This window comes from Clytia hemisphaerica, unplaced genomic scaffold, assembly GCF_902728285.1.
Source record: "Clytia hemisphaerica strain Z4C2 unplaced genomic scaffold, Clytia hemisphaerica genome assembly, whole genome shotgun sequence".
In the NCBI taxonomy this organism is placed as follows: domain Eukaryota; kingdom Metazoa; phylum Cnidaria; class Hydrozoa; order Leptothecata; family Clytiidae; genus Clytia; species Clytia hemisphaerica.
The window spans coordinates 1,449,342-1,469,063 of record NW_027103551.1 but is presented as its reverse complement, the minus strand read 5'-3'; the positions used below and the strand labels follow the sequence as shown (position 1 = coordinate 1,469,063).

At 34.6% G+C, this 19,722-nt stretch overlaps 2 protein-coding genes across 2 annotated transcripts; both read left to right on the top strand.

Annotated features, from left to right (window-relative positions):
- Nucleotides 1-5,291: 5,291 nt before the first annotated feature.
- LOC136800225 (uncharacterized) lies at nt 5,292-8,808 on the top strand. The gene is made up of 6 exons (XM_067056844.1): nt 5,292-5,422; nt 5,573-5,656; nt 6,280-6,383; nt 6,910-7,005; nt 7,276-7,646; nt 8,127-8,808. Exons 1-6 carry the CDS (start codon nt 5,351-5,353, stop codon nt 8,708-8,710), a joined length of 1,311 nt encoding a protein of 436 aa, XP_066912945.1. The 5' UTR covers nt 5,292-5,350; the 3' UTR covers nt 8,711-8,808.
- Nucleotides 8,809-9,771: 963 nt separating this feature from the next.
- LOC136800223 (ELL-associated factor 2-like) lies at nt 9,772-18,758 on the top strand. Its single transcript, XM_067056843.1, has 9 exons — nt 9,772-9,948; nt 10,526-10,617; nt 11,145-11,225; nt 12,494-12,561; nt 13,095-13,240; nt 14,996-15,075; nt 15,483-15,593; nt 16,339-16,408; nt 16,791-18,758. Exons 1-9 carry the CDS (start codon nt 9,831-9,833, stop codon nt 16,838-16,840), a joined length of 816 nt encoding a protein of 271 aa, XP_066912944.1. The 5' UTR covers nt 9,772-9,830; the 3' UTR covers nt 16,841-18,758.
- Nucleotides 18,759-19,722: the final 964 nt, after the last annotated feature.

Genomic DNA, 19,722 nt, shown 5'->3' with positions numbered 1-19,722 from the left:
CCTCTTTGAAAAAAGGTCTATTATCTGGTGTTCCCCGCCCAAGGGACAGTATTGGGACAACTACTATTTCTAGTATACATAAACAATTTGCCATTGTGTGTGAATTCTCAAATTTGTCTTTTTGCGGATGAAGCTCTATTATACAGAAAAATTGAATCAGTCAATGACGCTTATCAACTTCAACATGATCTAAATAATCTGATTGAGTGGGAAAAGCATTGGTCCATGGAATTCAATCCAGACAAATGCAAGGTCCTCTCAGAGTCACCAATAAGCGCAAGATCATCCTATCTGACTATTCCATGCATAACCAGATCCTTGAGCTTGTTGACTCAGCTAAATACCTCGGCGTATTTATACACAAAAAGTTATTACCCATGTCAACTACACCTCGAAAAAAGCCAACCAAATCAGATGCTTCCTCCAGCGTAACCTGCGTACATGTAACCAAGTAATCAAGCTCCAAAGTTATCGTACCTATGTGAGGCCGATTCTTGAATACGCATCAGTTGTCTGGGATCCTCATACTGCAGCAAACATCAACCAATTAGAAATGGTCCAACACAAGGCATCAAGATTTATATCTAATGATTGGAGATATTCCAGTAGTCCAACCACCATGATTCATAATCTTAACCTCAAGACCCTCCAGCAAAGACGGCTTGAAACTAAGCTGAACTACACGGTTTGTGTAATTTACGATGCGCGATCCAACGATTCACAATGCGCGATGCACGATCCATGCATATATTATGTTAATTATTCTAATTATGCACGAATAAGTTTTCATAATGCTAGCTACAAACATCATATAACAATAACGAAAAGAAAATTAAAAAAAGAAGGGGAAATAATTTATTATAATCATAATGATTAAAATAACTTATATCTTCTGTGTAGAAAAAACCAAAAATTGATAGCGAGAGAAAGAAAATGTTCGCCGCATGCCTCACTCGTTTTTAAAATGAAAGAAAAAAGCCTTGACGTCATAGAAAAGTTTTGGTGTGAAAAATTTATTAAAACACAAACTCATTTTTGTACGTTCCTTATTTTTTTAAGAACAGTGAATAAGGTAAATAAGGAATCATTGGCTACATTATTACTTTTGGCATGTTCTTATAAAAGCCTTTCGCCAACTGAATTGCAACTGGTGCTTTTATTTATTTGATATTTTTCTTTGTTTGATGATCAAGTTAATTCATTTGATCTTTCTCAAAAAAGGTGAGTTTATACACGCGCTCTTCATTAAAAAACGTCTTCCCTACTTTACCACAACATTGTAAATTTTTGTTTATAACCCTGTCTCAATCCAATGCATTTGGTTGGTTTAATCGGAGAAACATTTTTTTTTAAATAAAGAAAGCAAAAAGGTATTCAATTCAAAGCATGGGAAAAAAGTCTATGTTTTGATTTGATTTGATTGTTGAGGTTAAAATATATACACGCATGCTTTACATTGATTTTCCAGGAATACAAAAGAAGGAATTAAAATATGTGATTACTAAAACCTGAAAATGCATAATTAGAATAATTAACATAATATATGCATGGATCGTGCATCGCGCATCGTGAATCGTTGGATCGCGCATCGTAAATTACACAAACCGTGAACTACATCCATAAGATTCTACACGGTCGAATTGCTTGTTTATCTTCTGATGTATGTCGTGCTCGTACCGCTAACGCAAAAATGATACCAATAAATGCACGAATCCAGTCGTATGAATACAGCTATGTCCCCTCAACAATTAGGTTGTGGAATGCCTTACCAACCCATATCGTTAATGAAGAAGACCCTGATAAATTTAGCCTTAGCATTTCAAACTACGAATTTTAACTTGTGGAATATTTTTATTTCTTTTTATTTTTACTTTTTTCTATCCTGAGCTAGTCCTTTTTGTCTCAAAATCTGAACTGATTTCAAAATGTAGACATGTCAACAAGCACACCCTCGCCTTGTTTGACAGCAAAGACTGAAATGACGTCAATTTTGACAAATGAAGACACCATACTGTATAATTGAAGATTGACATTGCGAATGTCGTTTTTGTAATTTTTTTAAAATCTGACTGAAGACTGCCTGAAACGGCACGAAACTCTGAGTATCGGAAAATAAACTAGTCTCTATTATTGACTGATATATCGCTCTACCGATGGTATAGAGCACTTTCTTGAATCGCAAGTCAGATTTGCAAAAAAAAATATTATTTTCATAAATATACTAAATATTTTACAAATATTTTTATATAATAATCAATCAACTTTCCACACAATACATATAAAGCTAAAGATTTCTAAGAGAGATTGAGAACAACACAAAGCTCACATCTGCAACCTCCCAACCCTCTGAAGAATCAAAAGATCTCAACAAGACCAACAACAATACACCTCCAACCTGTCGATTCTATATGAAAGGAAAATGTAAGCATGGTATTCGCGGTACACCCATCCTAAAGCCTGTCCAAAACTCATGAAATACGGAAACAAAGGTCCAAGAGGATGTAATGCTGGAACTAACTGTGCACAATTTCACCCCAGAATGTGCTCTTCCTCAATTAAAAGTGGTACATGCTTCAATACCCACTGCACTTTTGCACACATCAAAGGGACCAGATCCATGTCAAAGAAATCAGATCTTCCAACAAAGAACCACAGAGAAACTAACGATTCATTGGATTTTCTCAAAATACTGGACAACTTTCGCCTGCAAATGATCTCATTCATCAACGAAAGTCTCAAACTACCACCCAAAATCACCCGTTCTCAAGAAGTTTCCAAGCTGGTAAATCAACAACGATACCAAACCCAAGCCACAATTCCACCACCACTTCACTTGGGGAATCTGAACTTCCACCATATCCGATTCCCATAATAATCACAACCTAATGTATTTTTAAGGCATTTTAAAAGTTGATTAACAATTTAATCACACACACGCTGCTCACATCGTGATGCCATTTTTTGTTTGTTTTTCTCTAGAGACTTTTCCCAGTGTGCGTGATTAAAGGGGAATTAACGTTTCAAATTTGTCAACAAACAAATGACAGATTCAAATAGAGCTCATTGAGACGATTTCAAATATATATGGTTTATAGGGCTTTACTCTTCTACATCCGGAATAAGAGTTGTTTGAAAATTCCCTTGTGTTGCTATGGATACGAAAAATGTGACGTAGGGTGCGAACTGTGTTTCTCTTTTTTATAAGGGAAGAGTGGTGAATGATGATTTATAAAATGCATTTTTTGAGTTTCTTTTTACCGTTAGAGAATTTACTGCACCTTTGGAATACTAACTACATTCTCCTAGTTTTATGTCTTCAACGTTTTGCTATAATTACTCTAAAAAAGATTCATTTCTAACGTTTTATATATCTTTTAAAACCAAATAGAATGTAACAGTGAAAATAGTTGGAGCACACTTTACGTCACAAAATACACAGAGGGGGAGTTTTTCTCCATTGTAGAGTCAAAATTGTAAGAAATTAAAGATTAAATAACTCAATGAATAAAAGACATTTTGAAGTGGTTCTTTTTTTGTTCGATCACATTTTTCTTCTACTTTAATGTTTCGAAAAAAAATTTCAGGGTTAAGGCCTGTTTCCATCGATCGCGCGAGCGTGCACGGTAGGCCAAAATTTCCTAAAATAGCACATCGACGTCACTATTTAAATTTTCTTGTACACAAAATGTGTACGCTCTTGTACGCTTTTGTGCTCTTTTCTACGCTGAAAATTTTCAACTTTTTTGAGCGTACAGGAGCGCACATCTCAATAGATAATTTTTCAACTAATCAAGAAAGAGAAAAACTGCTGAGTAAAAAAAAAATTATAAACATACAGATTGTGTTCGAGTCCACCTCTTTGTTGATGGAAATCAAACATTGATTGCGCGGAGTGTGCGGCCAAATCTATTTTAAGAATTTTGGCCTAGCGTGCACGCTCGCGCGATCGATGGAAACAGGCCTTTAATTCCAAACGTTAATTCCCCTTTAAACAATTTAATCACACATTGATTGATTGACATGTCAAAGTTACTGAGTTTCCATAACAGATCTCACTTTTTTTATATCTGTGTTCGAACACTTTCGCAATTGCATTTACACGTTTCTTGTTGCAAAGAATTGTTCCTTTTGTTTGCAGTGTGAAAGCCTACCGTCAACTGCTCTAACTTGGGATGATTGGTTGAATAATGGCACTGTTGATATCTGGCTTGTATTTTTACTTACTGAAGCCATAAAATATTATTTGTACCGTCAACTGCTCTAACTTGGGACGATTGGTCGAAACATGGGACTGTTGATATCTGGCCTGTATTTTCACTTACTGTTAAATCTCTTTGACAACAAATTTGTTTTGATAACTCCACCAAGTTTATCAATCATACTTTCTGTCATAACATGTCACGTTAACTTTCACTGATAGCACACCGCTTGCATTTTTTGTGGAGAAAGTGTTAGAAGTGGGAAGTGTATATTGCGTTCCTTCAAAAAGTTATTGAAATGATCGAAAAAGGGGCATTTCGGCATATAAAGAGTCAGCAATATTATAATAAAGTTGCTGAAGGAGTTTGCAGCAGTCTCAGGCGTCAGAGTTAGATGTCAACCGGGAGACAGGGTATTCTGAGTTGGCTCTGCTTGATATTAGTTCCCAAACACCAGACCATACTTTACATATGCGAAATTTTTGAAGAAAATTTCTATTAAGTGATATTTTTGCCTCGCTTAGTCAGAATGAATGACTATCATATCCCTAAATAGGTTATTTACTTGATACACCAGTTGTAAACAGAGACCATGGTAACCCATTATAGAATATTCCCTCGCTTTACAGGATTCCCTCGTGTAGGGAAATCCAGGAAGCTTTGGGTCATGTGATAAATCTGGACAAAAACGAAAATGAAAGTGGTTATATAGTATTGTTAGTAATGTCGTTTTTTGGAGTGACTTGAGGTCGGAAGTATAGTAGTAGAGGGCTCGAACTAGGGATCTTGGTGTTAATTATAGAATCTTTCTTTGGATTCTTGGGACTTACCTTTTGCTTATTTTGGAGATGATTGTGCTAGGTATTGAAGACTTAAATTAAGAATTTCTGCAGGTGTTATCCATGGTTTAAGTTTGTATCTAACTTTGTTTTGCACAATAATATTTATTTGTATTATACATACATTATACAGTTTTGTTTCCTGCAACTCCAGAAGAACTCATTTTTGGGCTTTTCAGGAAGCTCTAAAAACCCTACCCTATCAATTTTCTTGTTTACTCTTCATATAAAATCAAATTGTCACTAATTTTAGATTGATAATTAAATAAAAACATTTTCTTTGGAAATGGTAATTGATAATTTGTTGTCATCATGGATAAGTATGTATTTGGAATGTATGGCAATGAAGATCAACTAGATAATCATGACAGACTTTATAACAAGGTAAAGTAATATAATATCGGATTTATTTTCTTGCAACATTGATTGATTCTAACTGAACATTTTAACTGAACATTCAAAAAGACAAAGAGAATGGTCTAGGGCTAGTAATGTATAATACTTCAAATCATTTCCACTCTATTCTTACTTTAGTTTCTCGATATATTTGTGCTTAACCCAAGAACACACATCAAAAGAAGAAGAGCATTGTATACTGACTATGAAGTTCATGTCAAGGTGAAATTGAAAGTTTCCTGTTTATACTATTTTGAATACATAGCGTCAGCCTATGTTTAGATCCCAGGCAAAAATTAGCCCGCCTGAGTTTTCAGTCCCCCAAATATTCATGGATTTTTTTGTAGCCCCCAGGCTTTTTACCCTCAACACTTTCAAAAATTTGTTCTACCAAAAAAGTGTTATTCAATGTAAATTATGTTGCAGTTCTAAGCTTAAGATAAGATATTTTGCTCATTTTATATGAAAATATTGCGCCACAGGCAAAAGTTTTCAGCTTCACAAGCTTTGATTTGAGTAATTGACGCCAACCATTAAGCTGAAGTAATCAAAGTAATCAAGTAAAGTAGTAGACTTTTGGAGCGTAACTTCCCCCCGCCACTTTCCAGGGGGGAGTGATGGTCAGGAATATTCTCTAAAAAGACGAATGATTCTCATTTAATTACAGTTTATAGAAATTAAAGCGATTTTTAAATACTTTTCTTTTTACAATTAGTGCTTCAACTTTTTATTTACCATTCAAGTTTATTATTATATTTATCGTGACTACAGTAACTCTGGTTCTTAGGCCGATAAAACTGGTAGCAATATATTTCAAATTATTGAATAACATGTTTTTTTAATAGACAAACCATCCAGAATTTGCAATCAAAGATTCTCAAGTACGAAGAAGATACTCTGAATTTGCGTGGTTGAAAGCCCGATTGGGAATGAATGACATCATGATGACGTAAGTATTGGAGAATTTTAAGATAATAGTATGAATTTTAACAGTGCTTTTAGGATCCCAAATATGTATTACATAGACGTAGAATTGTTGATAAAAATAGACCAATTTCAGTGTAGTTTATTTGTTGAAATTGCCCAGCTATACCTTTTGTCACAAAACTTTTTTTATAATATCTTTCCTTACTGCAAAATATTTTGATGACATCAACAAACAACTCCTTCAAAACATTGGCCTAGAAAAAAATTGCTATAAGCAGACATGAATTTTGAGGCCGATTTCATATCTTATAACAAAACAAATCAAAGCAGATCAAAGGGAGTACTACTCACGTAATGCCAAATGTCCCATCGTTCAAAGACAATTCTTTCTCGGCTACCGTTTATTCAATATCAATCTTTCACCAATGAGTCTTTAACCTATTTTGTATATTATCTTTATTTCACATTTTAGATTTTTAATCTAATAATAAGGATTCTTTGTTTCAAAAAGAAGCTATTTTTTAGATTTCTACATTTTCATTCTATAGAACTGCACCAAGCCTACCTGGCAAGAAATATGTTGGCCGATTCAAAGACCCCTTTCTTATGAAACGCCAGATGGGACTGCAGCATTTCATGAATAAGTTTGTTTGTTTCTATATTTAATTTGTATTTAATGTATTGTCAGGTTAGCAGAATGACATTTGAAAAAATCTCAAATACTATATCTTCCGTCCAGGGTTATGGGTGAATTGTGTCTTTTTTAATCCATGTTTGGGCTTGTCATGCTTCTCACATCTCGTCTTCCTAATCTAATCTTCCTAATGTGTCTCATTTAAGTTAACAGGTTACAGTATATTAATTCTTTATCCTACACAATAACAATATTTTATTACTTTCATTTCATTTTCCAGGGTTGTAGAAGTGAATCCATTTTTGTCTGACCCTGCGCTTCATTTGTTTTTGCAAACTGAGCTATCAATATCACAAATGGAAAGTTATCTCAAGCACAGTGTATTGCTAAGTAATATTAGAGACCGTGTAATAGCTGAACAAAAGCTGAGAGAGCAGAGGAAGAAGAACAATGAAGATAACATGAACGAACTTGCATGTTCTGATCAAAATTGCCTTTTAACTCGTTCATTATCATTGGACACTATTTTATCCCTCCGTAAGGATGAGAAAACAAATGAGAAAGCTCCTGGGCGTGGCTGGTCTAATTTTATTGGAGAAAGGGGCCAGAGGAATCAGGTGTTTGCGGATAGAGATGTCATTGATTTTCATCGTAAGTTTTCACACTCATATTTTTCACGCACTACGTAATTTTCTTCATACATTTATTACCTTAAGGGAACTTATTTTGGCGGGAACTAATTTTGGCGGGCAGCAAATATCCTAAAATCTTTTAATTTTGGCGGGAACTTCTTTTGGCGAATAGTGAATTTTTTTAATTTTGGCGGGAACTAATCCGCCAAATCCACCAAAATTAGTTCCTGCCAAAATAAGTTCCCTTAAGGTATATTAAGATTGCTTTTAGGAATCCCCCCTGTTGTTTTACTTTGGAAATGTCGATGAACTCAAATTTCTCTTTTGAATGTTACAGGAAAAAAGAAAAAGATTAGACAGTGTTGCATGGCTAGGCATCTATTTTCGTGATTTTCTGCAAAAAAAATTCGGTAAATTTATTATTCTATTATTGAATCTACAATACAATAAAGGGCTGGATGTGATCGTTGCATGTAATTTATTGTTTTTATTTTCAAAGGTTTTGGATCTTCAGAGACTTACCATAAAGAATCCAAAAAGACAGCTTGTGTTTTACCAGGTGGTCAACTACAGCTTGCTGATACTGACGACTCTTGCGACCGAGTTGATGGTTTTGAACCGTCAAAACACAGGCGTTCGGCAAGTTGGCATGGAAAAACATTAGATATGATTGATTTCTTACTAGACAGTTATGACGTGATTGATATTGATAAAGCTAGCACTATAGACTCATTTTCAGTATCACAATATTCGAACCCAAACTCGAACAGCTCTGGCACTCTTGATGATAATGATTCATATAGTGATGATGGAATTGAAATTGACATTGATTCACGTTTATCTGAATATACCATCATATCTCCTCTTACGTCACCGAATAAGAACGAAATGCCTTATGGGCGTCAATTATTAGAAGCTGTTGAAGAATCGTTGAACAATGGACATGATATGGTGCTAAAATCTCCTACTCCAAGTCTGCGATCTAATGCACCTAAAGTTATCCAACAAACTTCAGAGAACACCTTTGCTTCATTGGATACTGAAGGCTTTCATCATAGTGATAGTGATAGTTTTAGTTCTTAACAAATTTATAATACATTCTTTTTCAATTTTTAGAAAGTTTATAATAATTATAGTAATTTAGTATTAAAAAACACCATGTCTTTTTTATACAGAGTAAAACACCAGGTATTTTATATTGAATTAATTTATTAGTTTTAAAAAATGCAAAATTTTTTTTTTTGAAACCATTTTTAAACCTTTTTCAAGTCCTCTACAATTCAAAACATACTTTCTAAAAAATAAGTAACTTTTTCACCCTTAAAAGTTTTTGATCAGTTATTATGAATTTGCCACGAGCCTTTGAGTCTGTTTGAGTAAGGATTCACAAGTAACAACATTAGAATCTCTTAAAATGTTTTTCCTCAAATATTTATTATAGTATAGAATTTTCAAATTATTTTTTTAACTTTCATTAATTTCTTACCTACATTTGACATTTTTATAGATGCATCAGATTTGGGGGGGCTAACTTTAGTTACATGTAGATTAGAGTTAGTATAAAAAAGGAAATTAAAGCTTTGCTTGTGTGAGTTTTATACTGAAAACACACTTAAAATTTCTTTTTTATGTACATTATTTAAGAATTTTACGTTCATGAAATAAAACAGGAAATTATGTTTGCTTTTTGTGTCTTTCTACTGTTTTGACAAATCGGACCGGGTCTTTTAGTGAGAAATTATTTGCCTTTTGGAGGTTAATTTGCGAAAGGGTTATCATATACCTTGTGAAAATTTGTCATGTTCTTGATGAATTTCCAATGTCCAGAAATAATATTATCGCTGAATCGGTGTTCGTTCAGTTTCAGGGACGAGAAGGCTTGGAGATAAAAGTTTTCAGTAAGATTGGGCTCTTCCAGAAAAAGATTTGAATATTGGGGGTGGAGGATATAAGATTTTTCAGAAATTTACCCCCGGACAGTGGATCTCACCCACATTTTCTGGAAGAGCCCATTATTAGGGATAATGTGCTTCAAGGATTGTTTTCTTATGAAAAGGACCCAAATAGTTGTTTCTGTTACTTTCTTAAATATTTCAACGTTATTGTGTTCATTACTTTCATCTTTCTTATACTTTCTATTTTACAGATAAATACATTATAAAAATAAGTAACAAAAAAAAAGAATAAAGAAAAAGAAAAACAAATGAAATCAACTTCGCCACCCAGCCATGGGTTGAGCGAAGGAAAGGAGTATAGTTTGAGGCTTGGTACAAGTTTTGAGAAAGGATCAAGAGCTCAAGAATCTTTCCACGTGCTCCGCTGTAAGTTTCATAAAATAATTAGCCTTTCAGGAATCAATTTTTCTTATTATCTTATTTGCGTTGGTCACACATTACAACTAAATGTTCATCAATTGAGGATGATGACAACATTGTTATATGACTTGCTTCTGTGAACCCTAACTTTGGTAACATTATACACGATATAAAGAAACTGTTGAACAAGTCTGGGGACTTGCAACAGAAAAATTGATGTGCAATTCATATCTAGACAGTACACTGTAAGTTGGTCTAATGCCGACATCCATCTTCAGTGCTGGGAATAGTATGAAGGTCGAAATCCCTGATTGAAACTTTGACTTTTCTTTGCTTAGTGGTAAGAGAAGAGAACATCTTTTTCAATCAGCGTTTTGGGCCTTCCTATTTTTCCTATCTCTAAAAAGGGTGTCGGAATTAGATGAGGGATGTCGACATTAGACAAACTTAGGGTACACCTATTCCCTGCAATACAATGGTGAGAAGGGGTCGGCCTACTTGCAAAATATTAAGTAGTCTTCCTGTGAGATGTATTTATAAAAACTTTTCATCATCAATTTTTTTGATTTCTTTTTCATACCAGATGATTTCAAACCAGCATCAATTGATACATCACAACCAGCAGAATTGACATTTGGAAGTAACAAAGAATGTGTTGTCACATATCCAAATCAAGTGAGAACACACCATTATCGTTTTCTCTTATATTATATTGCTCTTATATCTCTCATTGAGAGATGAAAGCCTTACCTAAGAAATCAATGCTAAATTTACGGTCAAAAGGGGAATAGTCAGTGAATAGTTAGTGTTAAGAAACATTTTTGTATGAATAAGAAGAGGTATAATCGATGAGATGAAATTTTTCAGACAGTAATAAAAGCATCTTTTTTAAAAGTTCCGTTCTCATTGGAAATTATTCTAATACTGTAAATATTATTTCAGCTCAAAACAAAATTGACTAAATTAGATGTTTGGAATATTTTTGGGTTGTTGGGCAGTTACAACTAAAATATAAGGGGGATATGAAAAAAGACTGAAGTTACAGATGAGATAAAGTTTTTATTAGATACTTTAATAGTTGGTCATTTGAAGTAATAAAAATGACGCGTTCTTTAGAAAAAGTAACAAAATTGTTTTATTACTGGTGAACGACCAACCAAATCAAATAAGACCTTGTATAAACTCCATCTCGTCCCTTTCAGGATCAAGGCTCAACGACATTCAAAGGTGGAAGAAAACCTGGTGCCAAAGAGTGTATCCTAATCATTGATAAAGAAACAGGGGTAAGTTTATATTGGGCTTTTCCAGAAAAAATTTGAATATGGGGGGGGGGGGTTGAGGATATAACATTTTTTGGAAATTTACCCCCCGGGCATTGTGACTTTTGACCCCCGGGCAGCAGGTCTAACCCCCCTGGACTAACATCACTTGACCTTATGAACTATCAAAATTACCCTCAAACAGAGCCCGGACAAAACAAATTTTGTAGATTTTTCACTACTCCATCCCCCATGTACGGACATTTTCTGGAAGAGCCCATTTGCCATTTAACCGCAGATATCATATACTTTTACACACTTGATAGTCTAACTGCTCAAAGATTTCCGTGGGAAGTGTGTCCAGTTTTGAAGTCGACTAGTCCGCCATGATGTTTTCTAGTTTACCTTTCACCGATTTTCGAACGTTCAAATTTCAAAATATTTGAACCGTGTTGTTGACGACCAGAATTGAAAACAAGATTACGGACTAGTCAGCTCTTAATCTGGACACGCTTCTTATTATACGGGTAGTCCGATCTAGTCAAGTAGTTGGAGATCAGTACCTTTCAAAGCAGTTTAAAGGTTTTATTTTTACATAAGTATTCCCGTTTCATATCAGGCACATATCCTATATCGGTGTCGATGGCCGGTGTCTCTTTTTATATTGTGTTCGATTTCATGCTGAATAAACAAAAAATTGTTTTTATATTCCTCTTTTTGACCAATCTTGCTCCATATCTGTCTCAATTCAATGTGAAAAAGCTCGTAAATTAAAATTAACGAGTAAGCAAACGATATCACTCTTATTTAAAAACCTTTAATAACATTTTCTACATGAAAGACTTAAATTGACCAATTTGATATTTATGTGAGAAATTTTTTTTGTTTATTGAGAGGCCCGGTAGGTTTTTTTTTCAGACAAATGATGGACCAAAACTCGATGGGGATTGATAGTCCCATGTTTCTTTATGTGGGCTGGGGATTTGAATTCAATTATTTTCGAGCCAGAAAATTCAATGGGGATGGAAAAAATAAAACAACATTTTGCAGTGAGGATTTGCTTATCTGGTTATTTTCAGCGGGGACAAAAGTAAGATTAGAGTAAGATCTCTCACTGAGGACGTTATTTTGGCCAATTTTTCCAGTTGGAAGGGGTTCCAGTGGGTATCTGTGAGAAGGGGGTGTAGAATTCGAGTAACTATGTGTTACCATTTAAAGAAATTGGCCAGATTTTTCCAATGTTGACAACATTCACAAAGACCGCATCCGAGCGTATTATAAATCTTTTCTAGGATATCACACTAGAAAGAGTATCAACCACCATACCATTGAAGAAGAGCCGAAGTGGAACTGTTGATAGGTAAGAACATTATAAGAACAAACTATATAAGAACATAAGGCCTCGATGGCCAAAATATTCAGAACAAGTTAAGAACAATTTTCTAAAACACCCAATTTCTTAAGAAATTGCACAAATTTTTAGGGAAAATGAGTAATTCTCGCAATTGGCCTTGGTATTTTCGTGTTACATTATCCTTCAGGTAGGTCCATTCAGCATGTAGCTTATTTCTCTTGAAATGAAATGTAACAGGTATTGACTTTTACCGATTATTTACCGTCGTTTCTTATAAGTTTCCCATTTCCGCACCAAAATTCTTCCGCTATTTTTCCCGGGATAAACGGCATGAGATTGGAAAGGAATTGTTTCTATAAAGGTACGGAAAATCTTGTGTTTATTCACGAAGCTTTCTCATTTGCTCATTTTTCAACTACCCGAAGTCCTGGTCTTTCTCCGCTAGAAAAGGGGCAAAGGAATCTTAGTGCGGAAATGGGAAACTTATTCAAAACGACGGTACCTCCTTCACTGATTCTTTACTTTCTGTATACTGATAGATCAGCTGAAATGACGAGAAAAACAAACACAACACCAGTGAGTTTACCACGTAAAAAAGCAACATCGCATAGCAGTAAACACAAATCACACGATACTTCATCCTCCTCAAACAATCAACAACATGACTCGTCCCAAACCTCCTCAGGTTTGCATATACGTTTTTTATGAGCTTCGATGGCCAAAATATCAAGAATAAGTTAAGAACATTTTATTAAGGCTTTGCAGACATCCGATTTCTTAGGGAAATGGGCAAAAATACTCAGAAAATGGTAAAAATAACATGTTCAGATCATTTTTAGGTTTCAAAAATTTTAGATATTCTTATAAAAAAATATTTATGCTGTCTTAACCCTATTAGCCCCAAGCTTTTTTGACTTTTGTATCCCCAGGGGGGGGGGTAGAATCTACCACCCTCGATTATTTTCGATCTAGAAGAGCTATGGCCATGAAATTTGGTACAGATGTTCTCCGTCATGATACAATTTTCCAGGAAGAAAAAAAAATTTGATTACGTCATTCAAAAACTGATGACGTCATCACAAAATTTCCAACTGTCGGAAAAAAGCCAAAATAATGGTTTACAAAAATGTCTATTACAGTCGAACCAATAAAGATATTTCAGTTCTGTTTGAAGATTCTGAAAGATAAAAGACTCTTCTTTAACATAATTGCCGGTTTTGCATATTCCATGAAGAGTTTTTCTTAAAATCTATGCTGAAGATGAGTAAAATTTTGAAAATTTGATGACGTCATAAATGATGACGTCATCATTTTCAAAATTTTCTTTTGATTTTTTGAATTTGTATTATCAATGCCTATCACGTGTCAAAATTTGAAAATGATTGAATAAATAGTTTAGAAGTTATCAGCCCTTTAAAATTTTGAGTTTTAAGCGATTTAAGCTGGGTTTTATGTCATGTTTCACAATAAAGTCATAAAACCTGATCTGGACAACCTATGACCCTAAAATTTTGCACAAGTACTCTTAATAAGATTTTATTAAAAGTCAGAAAGTTTCAAGTCGTTTGAAAAGTTTTTCTCCGAGATATAAACAAAAGAACTCCAGCGTGGTAGATTCTACCCCCCCCTGGGGCTAATAGGGTTAAAAAAAAAGTTTTACAACTTTTCGCATTTAAATTTCAAACTTTAGAACTCCTTTCCACATAAGCGTGAAAATTAGATGGCAGCTGTATACCACCGGAAAGCTTCTTCTTTTTTTTCCGAAATCGCTAAATTTTTGCGCCATTGAATTAAGTGGTCTGGTGCTAAGGCTTTAAGAATGGCTGCTTGCATTTTAAATGCCTTGAAGTAAGAAATTTTGGTGGATTGCCGAAAAAAAAATTTTTCAGATAGAATTTCATTTGACGCATGACTTACCAGTAAATAGTTTTGACGGGGACTTCGTTTTGGCTAAATCCGCCAAAATGTTTCCCTTTAGTGTATTTCATAATTCATTATGAACTTTCTCAGTATTTGCCTTAAGTATCATATTAGGCCGCACGCGACCCCAGAATTGATTTTGATATAGGGGATGTGTATCATGTATAAATCCCGTCCGAAGAACTACTCCAGAGGTCCACAGTATAAACTTCTAGCCATTCAAATTTTTAATTAAAAGTTAATGAAATTTAAAGATCTCTCATGTTAAAACTTACTTATCAAGCTAATCAAGTTTCTTTAACTCGATAACACGAAGACTGGGGTAACTCTTGGATGAGAATTTATACAGCCCCTATATCAAAACATATCAGAGGGAATGCGCGAATCCTAGTGTTATACTTATGATAAGAATGGAGTATTCAATTTGATATACATTTTCATATAAGGCTTGAAATAAAGAATATTACAGATCTATCTCAGTATTATCTTGTATCATCGCTTCTGATCTTTATTCGAATAGGATATGGGAGTCAAAACTCTGCTCAAAGTAAATCAAACGTTGCACAACAGCAAAGTAAACAGCCGCCTGTTCAAAAACCTGTAAGTTATGTTTTATTTAGGAATCCACTTAGTCCACTGGAAAAAAAGGTTTGTCACAAAAATCCTGACACACGTCTGGAATTAAAAATCTATTGTTTTACTATTTGGTCATTTCTTGGACCACCTTAGATTTCCCTCATTTTACTGACCCCCTGGATTTTTACACTCGAAAAACCAGACCCGCTGGATTGTTTTTTGCCTACACAGCATTTTTAAACAAAAGAAAAAAACAATTTTTTTCTCACTTCTATGCTACGTGAGCACAGATGTTGAAAAGTTTTATTGTTTATTCTACTTTTTCAACATAAAAACGCGCCTACTTTATATATCATAAAAAATAATATCTTTAACCTGAATGAGACAGGAACTGAACTTATAGTTGTTTCACAATATTTTCTTCACTGCAGGCACAGCCAAAGGATACAAGTGGGTCGAGTTCTTCGGATTCTTCAAGCGATTCGGACAGCTCCGACTCTGATTCGGACGTTGAAGAGCAAGGCAAAGTGCTCCTGGATCAGGTATACTTTGGACCTCTTAGGATACGCCTAGAACCTCTTAGAAGGCATAGTGTGGTATAGTGGTCACTGACCTTGGTTGTTGCACAGGCGATTGACTGAGGTTCGATTCCCACTCCAATGGTTCACTTGGTAAGTGAACGAGCTCTCGCCAATCCAGCCTTGTGAGGGGAATCGTGTAGTTAGTACAAGGTACTGACGGGGCTCTCATCGAAAGCGTCTATAGTTGCAAGAATAGCCCGCAGAGCCTCCTGCAACTCAACCAAATAGAATAGAAGAAATATCTGAGAAAGACGTGGCTCAGATTAAAATTCAATAAAACAACATACATTGGAAAAATGCGTTATATTGATGATTACTTGATTGGGTAAAACATATTGATAAACCATGGGCCCCGGCGAGGCATTTTGAGCAAGGGGGCCAGCATTTTGGAAAAAATGTCGCCCACCATGGTTGGGCGACGAAGAAAATTTTTCACTTTTTACACCCTCAAAACACCTCAAAACGATATCTAATTGGGGAGAATAATAGTTTTTGTGGTTTGATTTGGTTTCAAACCAGCCTAAAATAGTAACTCTTAAAAACGTATGACATGGTCTACCAAAAAGTATGTTAAACGAGGCGAAAATCCTTCTTGATCAACCTTCAGTTCAAGCACATCAGAGCTTCATAATTCAGAGAAACTCGTTTCAAACAAAGATTGCCAATATTCAGACATCAATAAGCATCGCTCTCATTTATCTTTTAGTTCAACGACAGCTCAACCCCGTACGAGCCACCACCACCTGCTCCCGATACTAACAAAGGGAATAATATCTGTAAGTTTTGCTTTTTATGGCTATCAGTATAAACTACACTGCGAACATAGTAAGTTTAAGATTATAAGGGGCGTTTATTCGAGGCGGCCTTTTTTATTTGAAGTATTAATAATGAGTCGGTTTTATTTAATGGATGGTGATCGCTGTAAGATTTGAAAACGAATAGATGTGTTATAAATGAAAGTTAAGGATTTCCATTGGAGAAATCCAAGCAATCCCTATCAGACAGATTTCGCCCGCCCTGGTGGGTGTGAGTTCCCGCCTCACTTCTATTCCTAACTCACTTGCCCAGAAGTGTTACCCAAAAACGATACGATACTTCGTATAGATTCCACTTGCATCTATGCCATTGTAGTAACTGTATCCATTTTCTTTTTTTCAGTGCAAGATTTACAATTGAGCGATTCGAATAGTGACAGTGACAGTGATTAAAATGGAGTAGATATTCCTCCACTATTATTCATGGTTTTGTTTATGTATTGCAATTGGGGAAATTATTCATATTTTCTGGTGAATGGTGTTGGCGTCCGTCATTGTGTTGAAACAAGCTTTTATATCGTTTTTTTTTTGACGACGGGGGACCACTGGAACGTCCTAACCCTTAAATTTGAAGACGATCTAAGATATTAAACGTATGTGGGTCACTCAAGCCTTTCTCTATCGCCAAGAAGAAGACTTGAAACAGAAAGATGTGTATTTACTGACATGCCCAGATACAAACCTGTGGACTCTTGTGTGAACTCAATAACTAATATAATATGATGGTAACAGATTTTAACGACGGTTTATTTATTATGTTATACGAGGGGGTTTATCTAAAGAATCCTGCATTACTAAAAATAGACAAAAAGAACGAAAAATTTCATAAAAAACGACATATTTCGCCGTCCACAACCCTCACAGAAATAAGTTAATGTAGTTAATTCCCGTTTATCACGGGAATTAACTACATGTGGTTTAAAAGAACGAAAAATTACGCATGCGTGTTACAATGCCGGATTCTTTAGAGGAACAGACTGATACTGTTGAAAGTACAACGGTGGTTCATTTTCGATTTATTAGTTTTGTCTCGAGTTTAATGTTTGTGAAGAGTGTTTCTCTGATCAAACAATCTTAAAATGGTCGAGGTGTTTCCTAGGCTGTTTGCATCCACTAACGAATTCGTACTCATTATGGACTACCTGCTGTTTTGTAGAGGTCTGCGATTCATACTAGGTTTCTTCTTCAAAATTTATATGATAATAACAGGTTTATCGATTACACATTTTTTTATAAGAACATCCAAAATTTTTGAAGCCTTGATATGTTTGAGTTTTAAGCCTAAAAATGTTCTTAACATGTTCTTATTTTCGCCATTTTTTGAGTACACGTTTTTTTTTTATAAGGAACCTTAACTTTGCTCTGAGCATGGAGTTCCTTATTTTTACAGAGAATTTCAGCCTCAAAGTTCCTTATCAAGTTCCTTATTTACATAGCTGCTAAGTTTGGATTTGCAAAAATTGGATTCCTTAAAACTTGTTTTCTTATTCTCAGCCTGAGCAGTTCCTTAACAATTCCTTACTTTTTGGACCATTTTCAGCCTCGAGTTCCTTATAAACGTGTTCCTTATAAAAAAAAACGTGTATTTTTATCCATTTTCCTAAGAAATTCAGTGTTTTAGAGCCTTAAAATGATCTTAACTCCCGGGGGGGGGGGGCACTCGATCTGAAAAAGACCATACGTTCGGCCCAAAATTTGGCTTCTAAAATCGGACCCTTACAGTGCAGTGAATTTCCATGAAAAATCATACCCTTACAGTGCACTTTTTCAAAATTTCTCGCTCGTAAGGGCAAAAATTTTTGCAATTTTCCAAGAAAATGTGGAATTTTCCTCCAAAATTGACCAATTTTGTGCCAACTTTACCAAAAAATTGGCCTTTTATCACAATTTCCTACCCTTACAGTGCAGTTCAGTGCAGTTTTGTAATTTCCTACCCTTACAGTGCACTAGCTGAACTATGAAAAACCTACCCTTAAGGGCCGAACGTCTGGTAGGTCATTTACCTTGAGTGCCCCCCCCCCTCGGGTCTTAACTTGTTCTTAACATTTTGGCCTTATGTTCCTATATAGTTTGTTGTTAAAAAAAATGTGTATGAGTCTTTAATCTGTCTCTGGATAATGCTTTTCCTGGAAATAAGACAAATAGGGTATCAAGAAAAAAATCATGAGTGAGATTAATAAGCAGCTCTCGAAGTTTGAATTTTTGAAACATATGATAATTTGAATTGCAATGTTATGACTTTTTTTTAATTTTCTATTTCAATGAAATATTTACTCTTTAAATTATGAGAAGAAACTAATTCTTGTTTTTATAGTTTGAGACTCTCTTTGTTGACTAAATACATATTAATGTTTTGGCTAATATCTCACCACCTGCAGATACTGACACCTATAAGACAGGACAATCAACTCCCCGAAATTTCATATTTAGAAGTCCTTTTTGGTTGGCTGAGTTAAGCATTCGCCTAACAAAGAACTTGAATTTATTAAGTTTTTCAAACGCTCTTTCATATTTTGTTTGTTACGAAGACACATTCTCATATCGATAATTATAAACTTTTTTTCAAGACTACGAAGATGAGCTTGATATTGTTAAACAAAACTAGAATTTATAGACCGACGCTACAAGAAATTGAAGTTCTACAACTTGCATTGAAAGTGAATAATACCTATTTTTACCAAGCAATCATTCCTGTATGCTGTGCTTTAGGTGCTTTTGGAAATGTTTTAGTTTTCATCTACTTTACCAAAATTCACCGGAAGAATATGAGAAAAATGAGCACCTATCATTTCCTATTAATCCAATTGGCTTTCGCTGATTTTTTGGTTTGTTCTGGAAATGCTATTATATCATATTGTGTAGTTGAGCCAACATGGAAATTATCAACGTTTGGTTGCATATTCCTAACTGAATATTTTATTGGTGTTTGTCCGATGGCTTCTTGTTGGATCGTAGTTTTATTATCATTTACAAGATATCAAGCTATTGTCAAGACATTCTATAATGGATTAAGCAAAACAAAGTTAACCTTGATTTGCTTTGCTATTTGGGTTATATCGATTGCTTTTCGAATTAACGCTATACTTGAAAGACGGGTAAAAGTTACGGATCAAGGATCCATAATTTGCAGTCATGACCAAAGAAAATCGTTTATTTTGGTTAACAATATTTTAACAACATTTTTTGTGGTGATATTACCAATTTCTTTGATGATTTATTTTTACCGTAAAATTGATCAAAGGTTAATATTAAATGATACTTTGAATTCAATGCAA

Bases quoted from the DNA above. Each gene is read 5' to 3' on its own strand.
- LOC136800225 (XM_067056844.1), top strand. From the start codon at position 5,351: ATGGATAAGTATGTATTTGGAATGTATGGCAATGAAGATCAACTAGAT. The intron at 5,423-5,572 runs GTAAAGTAATAT...TTCTTACTTTAG, and splicing joins ATGACAGACTTTATAACAAG to TTTCTCGATATATTTGTGCT. The intron at 5,657-6,279 runs GTGAAATTGAAA...TTTTTTTAATAG, and splicing joins ACTATGAAGTTCATGTCAAG to ACAAACCATCCAGAATTTGC.
- LOC136800223 (XM_067056843.1), top strand. From the start codon at position 9,831: ATGAAATCAACTTCGCCACCCAGCCATGGGTTGAGCGAAGGAAAGGAG. The intron at 10,618-11,144 runs GTGAGAACACAC...CGTCCCTTTCAG, and splicing joins TTGTCACATATCCAAATCAA to GATCAAGGCTCAACGACATT. The intron at 13,241-14,995 runs GTTTGCATATAC...TTATTCGAATAG, and splicing joins CTCGTCCCAAACCTCCTCAG to GATATGGGAGTCAAAACTCT.